The sequence below is a fragment of the Martes martes genome (assembly GCF_963455335.1).
Source record: "Martes martes genome assembly, chromosome: 5".
Lineage (NCBI taxonomy): Eukaryota > Metazoa > Chordata > Mammalia > Carnivora > Mustelidae > Martes > Martes martes.
Window position 1 is genome coordinate 65515889 of NC_137892.1, and position 16937 is coordinate 65532825.

General features: G+C 35.8%; 1 protein-coding gene across 3 annotated transcripts in view; it reads left to right on the forward strand.

Moving 5' to 3' along the window:
* The window catches only part of CERT1 (ceramide transporter 1), a 110050-nt gene that overhangs the window by 50250 nt on the left and 42863 nt on the right, over nucleotides 1-16937 (forward strand). For all 3 annotated transcript variants that reach the window (XR_013966820.1, XM_080803579.1, XM_080803580.1), the window contains exons 4-6: nucleotides 6160-6267; nucleotides 7067-7205; nucleotides 12404-12487. Coding sequence is in view for 2 of the 3 variants with exons in the window: in XM_080803579.1 (XP_080659705.1) it covers nucleotides 6160-6267; nucleotides 7067-7205; nucleotides 12404-12487 (331 nt within the window). In the remaining variant the exon portion in view is untranslated. The remainder of the gene's footprint in view (nucleotides 1-6159; nucleotides 6268-7066; nucleotides 7206-12403; nucleotides 12488-16937) is intronic.

The window sequence follows — 16937 nt, forward strand, 5'->3', positions numbered from 1 at the left end:
ATGATTTAATTTATCTTGATTTTTTTCTCAAAAAGTTGTATGTGTAAAGGTACATATGAAGGAATTAGTCTAGAGGTTACTATTGTATTTTGACCAGTAGTAACCTTCATATCAGTTTACTGATACTTGGAAAATGCTTCTGATCCCCTCTAGTGGCCAAAAGGTAGTGGGTTTTTTTTTGTTGCTGTGGGATTGTTAGTTAGTTTTAATAAAAAGGAATATTATAATAAAGGTGTGGTCTTGTATTTAAAAGCAGTAAACCTTGTTCTATATAGGATGTGTACAAGTAAGTGTTTCACTGAACAAAAATAGCATTCTGTGTTTATGCAGAACATGTTCGGAAATCTGGTTTAGAAACACGCACATTGGGAAAGAAGGGCATTTTTGCAAAGCATTCTATGAGGAACTTTAAGCAGATATATTGAAAGGGAAGAATATTCCTATAGTAACTGTATTTAAGTTCATTATTAATTTTAGATAGAATTTTGCGTTTTCAAAATATTGTATGTTGGTAATTACAGGTTTTAAGTAAGCTCAACTTCTTTTTTCTTGTGGAACAGTGAGTTGGATTAAGAAAAAGCCAGCATACCTTTGAAGTATTAGTCCCAAAATCATACTAATGAGGTTTTGAAAGCATGTTATAATTTTTAAGAACACTGAACAGAATATCAGTTGTGGCAATAAAGTATTTTTTTCCCATTTCCATCCTTGCTGACCTCACCCCACTTTGCCTTCAAAAAGCATACCTTATTAATTCAGGATGAGTATTGTTGCCTTCAAAGTGAACATCTTGGGAAGCCAAAAGAGATGTCAGGAACATTGCCCATTTTCAGAATTTTTTTTTTTAATTTTATTTATTTGACAGAGAGAGAGATCACAAGTCGAGAGGCAGGCCGAGAGAGAGGGAAGCAGGCTCCCTACTGAGCAGAGAGCCCGATGCGGGGCTTGATCCCAGGACCCTGGGTTCATGACCTGAGCCGAAGGCAGGGGCTCAACCCACTGAGCCACTCAGGCGCTCCCAGAATATTTTTTATAACTTTTCTTTTAGATGAGGCACCTGGATGGCTCATTCATTTAGTGGCTCCCTTCAGCTCAGGTCATGATCTCAGCGTGCTGGGATCGAGCCCTGCATCCCATGGGGCTCCCTGCTCAGGAAGTCTGCTTCTCCCTCTCCCCCTCTCCCTGTATTTTCTCTCTCTCTCTTTCTCTCTCTCTCTCTCTCTCGCTGTGTCTCTTTCTGTCACATAAATAAATAAATAAATTTTAAAAAAAATATATATGTATTTTTAGCACCTACGACCAAATGTTTTTAAAATGTTGATATCTTGGTTGATAGATTGGATTTTTTTTTAGAGAAACCTAAAACTAAATCAAGCCACGTTATGTGAGTAAGAAAAGCAGTCAAGCTTAATTATGTAGTTTGAAGATACTTCTTTAAAGTAATGAGAGTATTCTTTAATTTTTATTCTGTGACTCCCAAAAATTATTAGATCCATTTTGTGGCTGTGTCATAAAATTATTCTAAATGTGTGGTAATACCATCAGGAATGTTTTATGCCAAGTATCATTGGCACAGTTACAGACATTTCCAGAATGACTAGATTTTATTTTTTTTAAGATTTTATTTATTTATTTGACAGACAGATTACAAGTAGGCAGAGAGGCGGGGCGGGGGGGTGGGGAGCAGGCTCCCTGCTGAGCAGAGAGCCCGATGCAGGCCTCAATCCCAGGACCCGGAGACCATGACCTGAGCTGAAGGCAGAGGCTTAACCCACTGAGCCACCCAGGCACCCCCAGAATGACTAGATTTTAAGCAGTGAAGATACATATGTGATATACATTTATCAAATATACATATGCATATGTACATATACATATAACAAATATATATGTATTTGTTAAACATTTATTTGTATTTAAGTTACCTTAGTGCACTTGTTGACTAAAATAGTGTGACAACTGAATCTCCATTATTTAAATTGAATAATAGCACAAGTGCTTATAGTTTATTTCTTTTTCCTTGGAATGATTTTTTATGCTTCATAATGGAATTTATTTAAGTGAAACTTTGTTAGAGGTAGATATACAATTACACTAAACTCTGTCTCCACATTCAGTTAAGAGCCATTACTTTAAATGTACGACACTATCAATTATTGCTATAGTAAAGTCTTTTTTCTATCATCTTGAGGAAATACTGCTTGTTCTGAAATAGTGGAACCTGAAAAAATAGATGAGGAAATAAGTATGTTTTATGGTGAAGAAACCTTTAGAAAAACTTGGTATTCCTGTTTTATTTCAAGATCTTAAAAGATCTTTTTAAAAAATTAGTTTTTACTTCCTCCAAGACTCATTGACAAAAAGCAACTAGATGAAGAGTGTAGATTTATTTGGATTTAAATTTCAAATTGATTTTGAATCTTGCAAATACTTAGAATCTATTTTAATGCTGGAAAATTTTTTATTGTAAATTAGAGGATGGTTCTGTATTTAAATAGGCAATTCAGATTAATTTCTGTTTAGAAATGAATGAAACATAGATGTCTAAGATAAGTGACTAAAGAAGTACCTTATGTTTTTAGTCTGTTACAGATAGATTCTTATTTTTAATGCCAGTCTTCAATATTTAAATCTAATGAGAAACTTTACCAAACCAATATGACTAAAGTGTAGAAATACTACCCTTAGAAAGTTAGTATTATTGTCAAAAGAGAGAAGAAACTAGAACCATTCTAGGTAAAGAACCTAGCCGCTTTAGGACAGTATTTCAAAGGTCTTATTTTTTGTGAGCTATGTGATTGGCATAATTAGAATTCTCTTTTGGTGGGATTCTATTATATGGAAAGAAGCTTACCTTTTTTCTTTTATTTTGTTGAAATAAAATTTACGTTCTTAAAATGTATCCATTTTAGTTGGACAGTTGAGTTTGGACAATTATAATCTGTACCCCCCAGGTTTTTTTGTACCCCCAAATTTTCTTGTGCCTCTTTGTAACCATTGCCCCCATTGCTCCCTGGCCTACTTCTTTTCTTATAGATTAGTTTTATCTTCTAAAAAAAGTAGATTTTCTGGAGCTACAATTTACATGACATGCATGCTTTATTTACCCTTTCATTAATTTTTTTCCTGGCACAAAAATACTTATTTTGCTTCATCACTAAAACATTGCTTTGCTTTGAGATGAGGAGTGGTAAGTCTTGGAGAAGAGCTTTGATTCCAGGCAGTCATAAGTTTATATGTAATTTGTTAGTAAATTGATAGTTAAAAATGTATTGCATGGACCTTAATGGACTGTTTTATATAAATAAGCATTATTGAACTATGACAATTTCACTTTAAATGTTTGGCAACCAGTATATACTGGAAGTTTGAATTTTAAGAGACTACTGGTTTTGGGGCACCTGGGTGTCTCAGTCATTAAGCATCTGCCTTTGGCTCAGGTCATGATCCCAGGGTTCTGGGATTGAGCCCCATTGGGCTCCCGGCTTCTCCCTCTCCCACTGCCCCTATCTGTGTTTCCTTTCTCAACTGTATCTGTCTCTGTCAAATAAATAAATAAAAATCTTAAAAAAAGAGAGAGAGACTACTGGTTTTCACATGGGTAAATTTCTAGTCTCTTTGCCTAAGGATTTCTCTTCCATGAGCTGTTGTGTACTCTTTTGGTTGTGGATTCCTCTTCCTCCTTTCTCTCTTCCTCCCTCCTTTTCCTTCTTCTTCCTAGAATAATAAACTTAAGTAATACTGAATTGTAGAAATGTTCTGAACTAGTATTAATATCATTTATGTAAAAATGATAGCATGAACATTTTATTTATTACTTTAATCAGTATGAAAATTTAATATTCTTATACCTAAAAGAACGTTTTTTCAGGGGCGCCTGGGTGGCTCAGTCATTAAGTGTCTTCCTTTGGCTCAGGTCATGATCCCAGGGTCCTGCATTGAGCTCTGCATTGGGCTGATTTAGGCTCAGGTCATGACCTCAGGGTCCTGGAATCCATCCCATGTCCCCTTGTTGATCTCCGCATGGGGATACTTAGCCCTCTCCCTCTCCCTTCCCCCGCCAACTTGTGTGCCTGCTCTCTCTCAAATAAATAAATAAAATCTTTAAAAAATAAAAAAAAGAAAGTTTTCAATTTTGTCAGTTTATTAAGTAATCACACCATGGAGGATAATTAATGGAACTCCTGGATATTGGGGTACAGTTAGACTCCACACTGTAATAATATTTTGGGGTTCGCATTCTTCAGAGCACCAATTTTATTGTCCACCTTTGTTAAGACAAAAGCAGTACTATTGATATAGATAAAAGAATTGAACATTTGAAAAAATTACTTCCAAGTGCCTAAAAAACCTGCTCAAATATTCTGGATCTCTGTTTGCTTTCTACTGTTAGTTTTAAAAACAACTATGAATAACTTTATTTTGGTCACTAAACTTAAGAGATAAAATAATAGCTAATCATTTTTGGTATCACACCGCGTAGCAACAATTAGGAGTTTTTCTTAGCTTACTTGATTATCAGGGTTAAGATTAGGAATCGTTAAAATTAAGTACAATGTATTATAGAAACTATTTCCACTCACATTTTACATCCTCTGTGTTCTAGTTCCTGAAAATCCATTACATTTCCTATACAGCTATTGGTTTACCCAAGACATCGTTCTTTTTTTTCCCTTTTCAAATTTTTAACTTAAATTCTAGTTAGTTAGCATATGGTGCAGTGTTTGTTTCAGGACTAGAATGCAGTGATTCATCACTTGCATACAACACCTACGGCTCATCACAAGTGCGCTCCTTAACACCCATCCCCCATCTACCATCTAACCCATCCCCCACCCACCTCCCTCCATCAGCCCTCATTTTGTTCTCTATTGTTAAGAGTCTCTTATGGTTTATTTCCCTTTCTTTGTTCCCGCCTCCCATATGTTCATCTGTTTTGTTTCTTAAATTTCACATATGAGTGAAACTATACGATATGTCTTTCTCTGGCTTATTTCACTTAGCATATACAATCTAGCTCTATCCCTATCACTGCAAATGGCATGATCTCATCCTTTTTGATGGCTAAGTAATATTCCTGTATGTGTGTATGTGTGTGTGCACATGCGACACACCCCATGCAAGGCTCCATCCCATGACCTCAAATTGAGATCATGACCTGAGTCAAAATCAGACACTTAACTAACTGAGCCACCTACGCATCCCGAAATTGGAAGCTTTATTTCTGCCATGAACTATTGAAGTGACTACAAAAATTTTAAAAAGGTACAGTCTTCTTGAAGATCCAGCTCCGGTTGTAATTACAAAATGTAAGCTGTAATAGTTGAGTGGTAAATGCCATAATCATGACATAGAATGGTTGAGAATATGGAGACAAGTTACCTGGTAGAAAAGAAAGGCTTCACTGAGACAGTTTTAAAAAATTTGAGCTGTGTCAGAGTAAGTGACTAACCTATTAAAAAATACTACTGAAAGGTTTTTTGTTATCTTTTTAGCGTTATTTTGTCCAATTTTTTTATTGTGGTAAAATATACATAGCAATGTCATTTTAGCCATGTGTTAAGTGTACAGTTCTGTGACATGGAGTACACTCATGTTGAACATCACCATTCATCTCCGGAATTTTTTCATTTTCTGCAACAGAAACCCTGTCCCTGTTAAATTCCATCTCATTTCCCCCTCCCTCTAGTCCCTGGTAACCACTCCTACTCCATCCTTATGAATTTGCCTACTCTAGGTAGTTTTCCTGTTATCAAACACTTTCAGCCCACTAGCCCAACATGTAGTTGTTATTCAGTATATTTCTAAATTAAATGGCAGTTAGGAATGGAAAGGCATTATTTATGCCAGTGGCATGCTTATATTTCTTGCATGGACCCAAACTGCTAATTATTGTCATTAATGAATAACCCTGTTGATTTGTAGGAAAACTTTTGTTTTCTCCTAAGTGTTTTTTCCAGTTTTATTGATATATAATTGACATATAACATTGTATTAAGGTATACAACATAATGATTTGATATATGTATATATTGTAAAATGGTTACCATGATAATTTTAGTTAACATCCGTCACCTCACATAGTTAAAACTTTTCTTCTTATGATGATTAAGTACTTTTTGCTTAGTTTTTTTTCACCTAGTTTACTTTCATTTTTAGACTGAATCTGGGTATGGGTCTGAATCCAGCTTACGTCGGCATGGCTCTATGGTGTCACTGGTGTCTGGAGCAAGTGGCTATTCTGCAACATCCACCTCTTCATTCAAGGTTTGTGGTCATGTATGCTTTAAGGCAGCATAAATTGAGTTTAGGACTGAATGTTTGAAAAGAACTTATTTGATAGTTTTTTGAAAGAATTTTCTACAATGTAGTTTATTTGATGTTGTTATAGAATCATTTTTATGAGGCAAATTCATGATTCTTACAAATATAAAATGAACATACCAGATTTTACTTCATTTGTTAATGAGTTAAGATATAAAGAAAAAAATTGGTTCAAGGGAGAATATATTGAAATGATTTTGCTAATACATGCAAAGCTGGTCAGTATTCAGAGATTAGTAACTAAATATATCCACTGGGCAAAGTTCATTTGCACCTCTATGGACATGAATCATTTACATTACTCTCTGTTTTCTACTACTTAAAGAGTTGTAAAATAGCTCCAGTGCAATGAAATCAGAGATTCTGTATGAATGAACAACACCTTCTCTTAAAAGTTCTGTGGATGACATTCACCATTCCTTTGAAAGGTTACCCAGTAACATGTTTGCCCAATCAAAGTCTTTTGCAGTTTTTCCTCACAGTGTTTAATTCGAAAATATTAAATGTTATATTAGCAAATTGCCAGACGTACTGCTGTCTTACTTCCTTCAAGCTTATCACTGTCAAGCCACTAATTTGTCATGTTCAGGCCTCTTCCCTATTATATTGACCTGACAGCTGTCCTTAACCCATTCCCTCAGTAATAAAATGTATACCTTAAAATGTGATGAAATTTCATAGGCGTAAATCAGTTCCAGTTTTGTTAACTTGGATTACATGCCCCCCTTTATGTGTTTTGCAGAAAGGCCACAGTTTACGTGAAAAATTGGCTGAAATGGAAACCTTTAGAGATATCCTATGTAGACAAGTTGATACTTTACAGAAGTACTTTGATGCCTGTGCTGATGCTGTCTCCAAGGATGAACTTCAAAGGGATAAAGGTTAATTAGGCTATTACCACTATTTTTACTTGGAGAATGAATGGATTTAAAGCCTCTTGATCTTAAAGGGTAATGTCTTTAAGTGATAAAGGTAATTATAGTAACTTTTGCTGAAAACTCCCAATGTAACAGATTTCAGTGTCCATATAACTTGGATACTTTAATAATGCATCCTAAGTAATCTGATCCCTACATACCAGATACGATTGAAGATTTTTAAGTGATTTTTAAACTATCCTTTAAAAAATATATCTATCATCTTGGTAACATGGGGCATTTCACATGATCATGTCTAATAAATTTACCCCATGGGGCACCCGACTTGCTCGTTCAGTAGAGCATATGACTCTTGATCTCAGGGTCATGAGTTCAAGCCCCGCATTGGGCCTAGAGCTTATTTTTTAAAAAAAATACACACACACACACACACACACACACCCACATTGGGCCTAGAGCTTATTTAAAAAAAAAAAAATACACACACACACACACACCGCCCCCCCCCCGCATTGTGAGTCTTAGAAACATGTTTATGTTAAACCCTCCAAATCTGAAAAAATTACATCTTTTTATTCCTCTCTCTTCCTTCCCTTCTTCTCCTTTTATTTTTCTCTTCACTTCTCTCTCTCTCCCCATCCCTACCTCTGACCTTTTCTCATAGAAGAAACCAATAATGGAGCTACATAGAGATTTAAAAATATTTAGTGAACTTTTTTATTTAAGAGAGATGCTCTTTGTTTAACTTACTCACAATGTGAGTTTTTAAGTTATTTTTTTCTTTTTTAGCAGTAAAAAATAGTTATTTGTTGTGAAGGCAAAAATGAGCTACTCATAGCAGTATTATAAAATAGCACTAAGTTCATTCCCAGTAAATCTAGCTTACTTGACATGGTTTCATTTCTTGGTTTTATTGAATGTGTTTGATCTGAGTTCAGATTCTTTTTGTCTTCTCTCTTCTTTTTCCTCCTTTGCCTTCTTTTGGATTGAGTATTTTAAAAATAATTTGTTATGTCCTTTGTTGGCTTTTTGCTTATAACCCTTTTTATTTTAGTGGCTCCTTTAGGATTTATAGTATGTACATTTAACTTATCATAGTCTACCTTCAGGTAACATACCTTTTCCAACATAGTATAAGAACCTTACAATTATGTGTTTTAATTTTTCCCCACTACTGAGGCAAGAGTCTTCAGTGTTCTCTAACAAGTACCCTATGAATTACGAGCTTTTCCAATTTGTGTTGTGGAAACAGGAACTTTTCCCCGTACCATGTAGGTTTTGGATACCATCCCTGAATTTTTTCATATGGTTCTTTCCCTGACCTCTGTAGTTCCTTCACTTGTATGTGCTAACAGTACTGTACTGAATTCTCAAGGGGATCGTCTGCCGATCTCTGGAATTCTTTCTCTGTATTGCTCTCTCCTCTGTAGCCCTCTGTCAACTCTAGTTGCCTTTGTCTTTCTGTACTGTCATCTACTCCTCGCCTTAGAGAGTCTCCAAGACTCCTCCTTATTCTACCACTTGGAAACTCTCCTGAGACAGTAACCTAGAGCAATCATAGGGCTCATCTTATTTGTTTTCTGACTCTCAGGAATCCCTGTCCTTTGTTACTTAATATCCAATGTCTTGAAAACCTTTGTTTCATGTAGTTTTTCCTGTTTTTTAGTTTCATGCTAGAGGGTAAGCATATTTATTCTATCTTGATCAGAAACAGAAACCCAGGGGTGTCTGGGTGGCTCAGTGGGTTAAGCCTCTGCCTTCGGCTCAGGTCATGGTCTCAGGGTCCTGGGATTGAGCCCCGCGTCGGGCTCTCTTCTCCGTGGGGACCCTGCTTCCCCCTCTCTCTCTGCCTGCCTCTTTGCCTACTTGTGGTCTCTGTCTGTCAAATAAATGAATAAAATCTTAAAAAAAAAAAAAAGACAGAAAGAAACAGAAGCCCATATTCCTTTGTAAATACTTAATTTTATCTAAATTAAATAGCCATGAAGTTCTTTATATTTGATATACTTTAAGTTTTAGGCTCTTTAACATTTGATATTTATTTCTCTAAAAATAAAGACAGTTGAACTTCTCTTTCTCCTTCTTTAAGACAGATGTGTATTCCTTTTTAATCAAAGTAAACACTATATACAACATCATTCATTTGCTTGTAGATAGCCTTTTAAACCAAAACAGGATATATATACAGAATTGATTTATTTTTAAATGATCACATCAATAGTATATAACATGTCAAGGGCAAAAGTTATAGTGGAAGGAGCAGAAGTTGGGATGCAGTGATAACCAGGTTGTATAGAAGTTTTGAAAAATAATTTTAAACTATTCATGTTTGAATAAATAGCATCAGTGGTAGACTAATGTATTAGTTTGCTAGGGCTCTTATCACAAAGTACTACAGACTAGGTGGCTTAAACAACAGAAGTTTATTTTTTCATAGTTCTGGAGGCTAGAAGTCTGAGTTAAGCTGTTACCAAAGTTAGTTTCTTCTGAGGGCCATGAGGGAGGGATCTCATTTAAGTCTCTCTCCTCGGCTGTCCTTTTCCCTTTGTCTTCATATCATCTTCCTTCTGTAAGTGCCTGTGTTTTAAGTTTCCTTCTCTTACAAGGACACCGATCATGTTGGATTAGGACCCACTCTGATGACCTCATTTTAACTTGATTACCTCTGTAAAGACCCTGTATCCAGATGGGAGTCAAATTCAGAGGTATGGAAGGTTAGAACTTCAACATACGAATGTTATAGCCACACAGTTCAACCCATAACAACTGATTTCCCTATAAATGTTGTCTTAAGAAAAATACTGGTGCTTTTGAAAATACATATTGGATAAAGATGAAATAAGGACATGGACCATAATTTCCTACTTTGAAGATCAGAGTTGATGAACTGAGTCCAAGGATCTTTCATGAAATTATCAATACTAAGTCTGTGACAGCGATGGATTGTAGGTAGTGAATTCATCTACTTCTCTTTGTTTAGCCTTCATGCTAACTTGATAAGTGATTAATCCACTACCTTTACTCTATATTTACCTTTCCAGTGAACTTTAGTCTTTCATATTTTTTTTTATTGTTGTTGTTGGTAATGAGAGTACTTTATTTTCAGCCTACAGAAGTGCCTTTAATATTTCCTGTAAGGCCAATTTAGTGGTGATGAACTCCTTTAACTTTTGCTTGTGTGGAAAACACTCTCTCTCCTTCAGTTCTGAATGATAACTTTCCTGGGCTGAATGTTTTTGGTTTGAAGTCTCCTTTTATGGCTTAAAGAATTTTAAAAAATTGCTATTCTTTATTAAGTGTGTCATGGAAATAGTATAGCAAATTCTCTTTTTATTTTAGGTGTTCAGTGTTTTTATATGAAATGTTTTATCAGAACTGTTAGTAAGGCACTTTCAGCCCAACCTCCCCCCTACCATTCCCACACATGGTTCAGTAGGATTTAACTAACCCTTAAAATCTTAGATACATTGGGTTTACAGAAGTAGAAGACGTTATCTCTAACCTAAACTGACTGTTTAGATTTAAAGGAAGACTCGTATCACATTACAGGATAGTTTCTATTAATCTTCTTCTTCATTGTTAGTTTGATGACTTGAAGTAGATTTCTTAACATTTTTCCACATCTCTTTTCTCAGCTGTAAAGTGGATATTATATCCAGCACATATGACTGTGAGAATTAAGTGAGAATACATCGATTAGCAGAACTTCAGTAAATAACAACTGCTATTTTTAACGTGGTTCATTTGGATTATTGCAAGGATAAGGAAAGGAGGAATGATTGGGTTGGGGGATTTGTATTAGGACAGTAGTTTCAGACCTGGCAGATATCCCTTAAAGGATGGACAAGGAGTGCTTGGTTGAAAAGGAAGGGGAAGGCCACTCTTTTAGCCAGAACAGCTCTTGTTTTCATCAGTTGTATGTAATAAGTGTTGGGGTAGAAAAAGAAAGTTGAAAATCCCTGTTTGGTGGTACCAGGCTGTTAGATGGTTAAAGATACGAAACCCAAAGTAGATACTAATGAGGTAAGTGAGGCACAAACCTTTCAGTAGTATTTAAGAACAGTTCATCCAAATATTATTTAGTCAAAGTCAGGATCTTATCTGATGATAAGTACTGATTTAAAAGCAGAGAAGTATGCTGTGTTAATGAATTTCTTAGAATTGATCATATGAATGGTTTCTGCATTCATAGAAGTGAACAGTAGGTATTAGTACATAATAGCAGTTTATAATTTGAGAAGTTGTTGTAGATGAGTAGCAAAATTCTTAAGTGATGAAGAAATGAAATAGCCTAGTAACTAGAAAATGGCAACACAGAACAAAAGTATTTTCCTTGGTGATTGCTACCATTTAGGGGAGGATTAAGGAACAGGAGTGAACTCTGCGTCTATTGGAGAGAGAGCGCGTGAGCCAAAGTAGATGAAATGTTTGTTGTAGAATGAAATTACTCTTGATGTAGAGATACAGTCAAGAATTAAGATATAAATTTCTTATGTGGAAAGGGAGTACCTCAAAAAGGAAGAGATGGAGGGGCCATTAAATAGTGTGATAGCGGAGCATAAGGTTGGGGGCTAAGGTCTATAAATTTGCATTAAGAGTGGGATTCATAATATAGAGGATTAAAGTATGTTAGGCAGTAGAAAAAGGGATAGTACATAGAAAAAAAAGGTATGCAGAAGGAAAACATGGGGGATTCTGTTTTTTCTGGAATTGGGTAAGTTAAAAGGAATGTCTAGGCACAGACATGTTAGGATGAATGAAAACTGATATCATACCTGTAAGTCATTCTGTTTTCCCTATATATCCAGAAATAGTAAATTTAAGAACTCCCAGAGACAAGTTACGGCATCTTCTGCATGCAAGCTACTCCTTTACAGTCTTCTTCAGCCCTTGCAGGCCTCTGGTAGAATTATGAAATTGTCCGTGCTAGGTAGGAAGGGATAGGAAGACTAAAAGATAAAATAATTCATAACTCAGTACTATCTCTTACACAAATAAGAATGGGTACGGTTTTTATAATAATGTATTATATTTCAAGACATTCCACAGCATGTTTATTGGGCATACCTTAACAACCACTGAAAATACAAAGGTAAATAAGGTCTCGTACTCACAGAATCCAGAATATATTGACTCGTTCGAACATAAGAATAAACTGGTTAATTCCTATTTCCTTTCACCCTTCAATATATTTTATTTAGTGGTAGAAGATGATGAAGACGACTTTCCTACAACACGTTCTGATGGAGACTTCTTGCATAACGCTAATGGCAATAAGGAAAAGTGTAAGTAGTACATTTTTTCCTCTCAGCTACATAAAGTGTTCTTTCTAAAGTTATATAATAACTAAGTATATAACAAGAATAATTATCTAATTGAGCAGTTTTTTAAAAGCAGTGTAACTACTGGAAAATGAAAGTTCCTTCTAGGAAAAGACATGTAAGTAAAATACATATTCTGACATTAAATAATAATGGCCACTCATTATCTGACAAGACTCATTCTGAATTCCATACATTGGCCCACTTTTTTCAGCGTATTTGGTAAAATCAGTTTCTAGTACTGCAAGTTTATTTCTTGGGGGAAGCAATGTAATGGAATTTGAATGTTTACTTAGAGTATATTTCTCTCTGTTTAACGTTCTTTTCTGTCTCCACTGGTGTTATAAAGTACATAATCAGTGTTATTAAAGGAAAATTATTAAAAATAGCTCTGATTTCACAGTGCAGTTGTTCACAGACCTAGGAGCAAGGTAGTTTATTTCATATAATCACTTATTGTTGCTCTGTTTATAATGGCTAACTTATTAGATGGAATTCTGAATTGTTCATTAGAAACCTGTGATTTGCCAGTCCCGCATAGGCTCCCTGCTGGGCAGGGGAGCCTGCTTCTCCCTCTGTCTGCCCCTCCCTCTGCTTGTGCGCTCTTTGTGTCTCCCTCTCTCTCTGACAAATAAATGGAATCTTTGAAAATAAAAAAAGAAACCTGTGACTTGCAACAATATGCATGAACCTTGAGGGCCTTATAGTAAAAGAAATAAACTACGGACAAATACTACATGGTATCACTTACATGAGGAATCTTAAACAAACGAAAGAAACAAAACCAGAAACCTGTGATTCATAGTTAGTACTCTTCTTTTGATATAGCCTAAGAAAAAACTGGAGTAGATTTGCAAAACAATTTTTTTTGAAGATTTTATTCATTTATTTGACAGAGAGATCACAAGTAAGCAGAGAGGCAGGCAGAGAGAGAGAGAGAGGAGGCAGGCTCCCCGCCAAGCAGAGAGCCCGATGTGGGGCTCTATCCCAGGACCCTAAGATCATGACCTGAGCTGAAGGCAGTGGCTTAACCCACTGACCCACCCAGGCACCCCTAAAACAATTTTTTAATAACAAAAATAAGACTTTGTGAAAAAAATAAGTTAATCTAATTGTGCTTATTTTTGCTAAAATTATGAAAGAATGTGAAGTATAATTTATACCTATTCAGATAATTTTTCAAATTATTGTATTAATGGCGTTAATCTTCTATTTCAGAGATCACAGTGGAATATTCCATTATTGATACTAAAATCTGATGCTTCTCTCCCCCAACTTTATCCCTCTTTCGTTCTTCCTGTTTCTTATTTTCACTTTGGCTCTCTTTCTCCTTATGACCTACTCCCCCTCCCATTCTTGCAAAATGATAGCTCTTACTACAAAGTGGTCCTTATAACTTGGGACTGAAATATTGACCCTTACTGAGTCATCTGGATTAACCTTTATGAAACTAGAGGATTACTTTGGAAAGATTCTTTCAAGTTATGTTTTAATTTCACTATGTATAATCTATAAAAAAGTTTTTATCTGGATATTGGAAAAATTACTGAAAAAATTGTAAAACTTGCAGGTCCAATCTTCTGTCCTGGTCAGTTCTCCCACGTACATTCCCTAGAAATGAATGGAAACTTATTTTCTGGAGTTACTGAACCAGAGGGTTCTAGATTCAGGAATACCTGGCATAGCAAAGGATAAGTATATTGCCCTATCGTTAAAGTGATTATGTGTAAATTTACATACTGATTGTTGAAATTTAACAGCCTCCTTGTTCTGTTTATTTCTGAGAACTCTGAGCCAGGCACTGAATGAAAGTCTATGTACTGCAGCTCCCGTGTGTTTCCAGAATACCCATCAACCTAACATAACTTTTCTGATATAAAATTAGAACAGAACTCTGCGCATGCTGAGTAACCACAAAGAAAGGACCTATAAATAGAGATTTTCTACATATACTATGAGAAAGCTGTCTCACTATCAGATCACCATTTGATTAAGTCCACTAACTTAAATAACCCTGCTAATGCTTACAGAGCTTCCAGTAGCTTACTCTTAAATGTGAACAGATAGCCAGATTTCCAGACACTTGAGGAAAGCCTCCAGTCTCTCTCTCTCTCTCTTTTTTTTTTTTTTTTAAGATTTTATTTATTTGTCAGAGAGAGAGAGATCATGCAGTAGCTGGCAGAGTAGCAGGCAGAGGCAGAGAGAGAAGCAGCCTCCCCACCGAGCAAGGAGCCGGATGCGGGACTCGATCCCAGGACCCTGAGATCATGACCTGAGCTGAAGGCAGTAGGTTAACCCACTGAGCCACTCAGGAGTCCCACAGTCTCTCTTTTTTTGAAAAGAGTCTTTAAACCAAGCAACAGAGTACAGAGTTATTAAAGTCATTTTGAGAAATGCCCCTACAAGATGTTTGCATAATTTTTTAAATCATGAGTCATGTTTTAAGTACACTTGTGGAATTCACTGTTTAAAATAATTCCTTTTTTAGTGTTAATGGAAATTAATTCTTGTTAATCACCATAGATGGAAAGTATTCTTCTGTGGTTAACCTCTAGAAATAAGTTGGAAGCTTAATAACCTGGTAGAGTGAACAAAACATGAAGTCTTTAAACCTGGTACTACTTGATCTTAGCCTGGAATTAGGGTGTCACTCATCTCTCAGATAAAGACAGGGTCTTTCTGCTGGATCAGACAAGCATCAGAAAAGGGAGAAATGATAATACTTCATTCTTGGGAGTAGTCATTATAATGATACTCACCATTATGGCCGTCATTAAAGATGTGGTCTAGATCACATACTGTGGTAGTGAATATGTTGAGTTTTTTAAAAATTTAAAACTATTATACCAACCTGATAGTAAGCTGTATGTATTCCAAGAATTGGATTAGGGGTGGCTTGTGAAAAGTAGAGTAAAACTTCCCTAGGTTCTAAGGTAAGAAGAAAGGCAATTAAAGTAATTTGAATTTTAGACCAGAGGAGGAATTTTTGGTTACAAAAACACCTTCCTTAGTTAAAGACCTTAGGAATTTTAGATCATGGTAGAAGGACTGTTGCCTCAATCTTTTGTGAATAAATTTCTTATTTACCTCTAATGTAAATTTTCTTCTGTTGGGATGCCTGGATGGCTCATTTGGTTGGGTGGCTGCCTTTGGCTCAGGCCTGGATCCCAGGGTTAGGAAATTCACAAATGCATAGAAATTAACACACTCATACATAACCAGTGAATTAAAGACAAAAATCACAAAGGAAATGAGAAAACACTATAAGATGAATATAAGCAAAAATATAAGATACCAAAACAGATGGGCTGCAGCTAAAACTGTGCTTAGAAGGAAAATTATAGCTGAAACACCTTTATTATAAAAGAAGAAAGAGGGTTGCCTGGGTGGCTCACATGGTTAAGCATCTGCCTTGGGTTCAGGTTGTGATTCCAGGGTCCTGGGATCAAGCCTTCCTCACGCTCCCTACTCAGTGGGGAGTCTGCTTCTCTCTCTCCTTCTGCCTCTCCCCCAGTCAGTTATTAACTCTCTCTCTGTCTCTTTCTCACATGAATAAAGAAAATGTTTAAAAAAAAAAAAAGACTCAAAAAACAACACAAACTATAAATTGGTTCTTTGAAAAGATATCAAAATTAATAAAATTAAAGATATCACAAATTATGATGAAATAATTTAAAAAAACACAAACTGTAACTTGGTTCTTTGAAAAGATACCAAAAATTTTTTTCAAGATTTTATTTATGGGGCGCCTGGGTGGCTCAGTTGTTAAGTGTCTGCCTTCGGCTCAGGTCATGATCCCAGGGTCTGGGATCCAGCCCCACGTCGGGCTTCCTGCTCAACGGGAATCCTGCTTCTCCCTCTTCTACTCCCCCTGCTTGTATTCCCTCTCTTGCTGTGTCTCTCTCTGTCAAATAAATAAATAAAATCTTTTTAAATAAATCTTTAATAAAATCTTAAAAAGATTTTATTTATTTGAGAGAGCAATACAGAGATAGAGAGCACAAGTGGGGAGGAGAGGAAGAAGCAGGTTCCCTGCTGAGCAGGGAGCCTGATGTGGGGCTCCATCCCAGGACCCTGGGATTATGGCATCAGGACTATGCCTTGGGATTATGACCTGAGCCAAAGGCAGACGCTTAACTGACTGAGCCACCAAGGGGCCACAATACATAAATCTTTTAAAAAGTCCCTGTATAAACCCTCATTTCTTATGATTAAATTGTATTAAATGTTAGAGATGGCCACTTATGTGGATTTTTATGTCTTTTATATTTTCCACTTGTTCCCACTTAGCTATATTTTCTGACCAGTTTTCTAATTTACATCTCTTCTTATTTTATAAATAATACACAAGAGCATTTTGTCATGTCAGCTATATCAATGAATGACTATAGATATTAACTGATCTATCAAATCA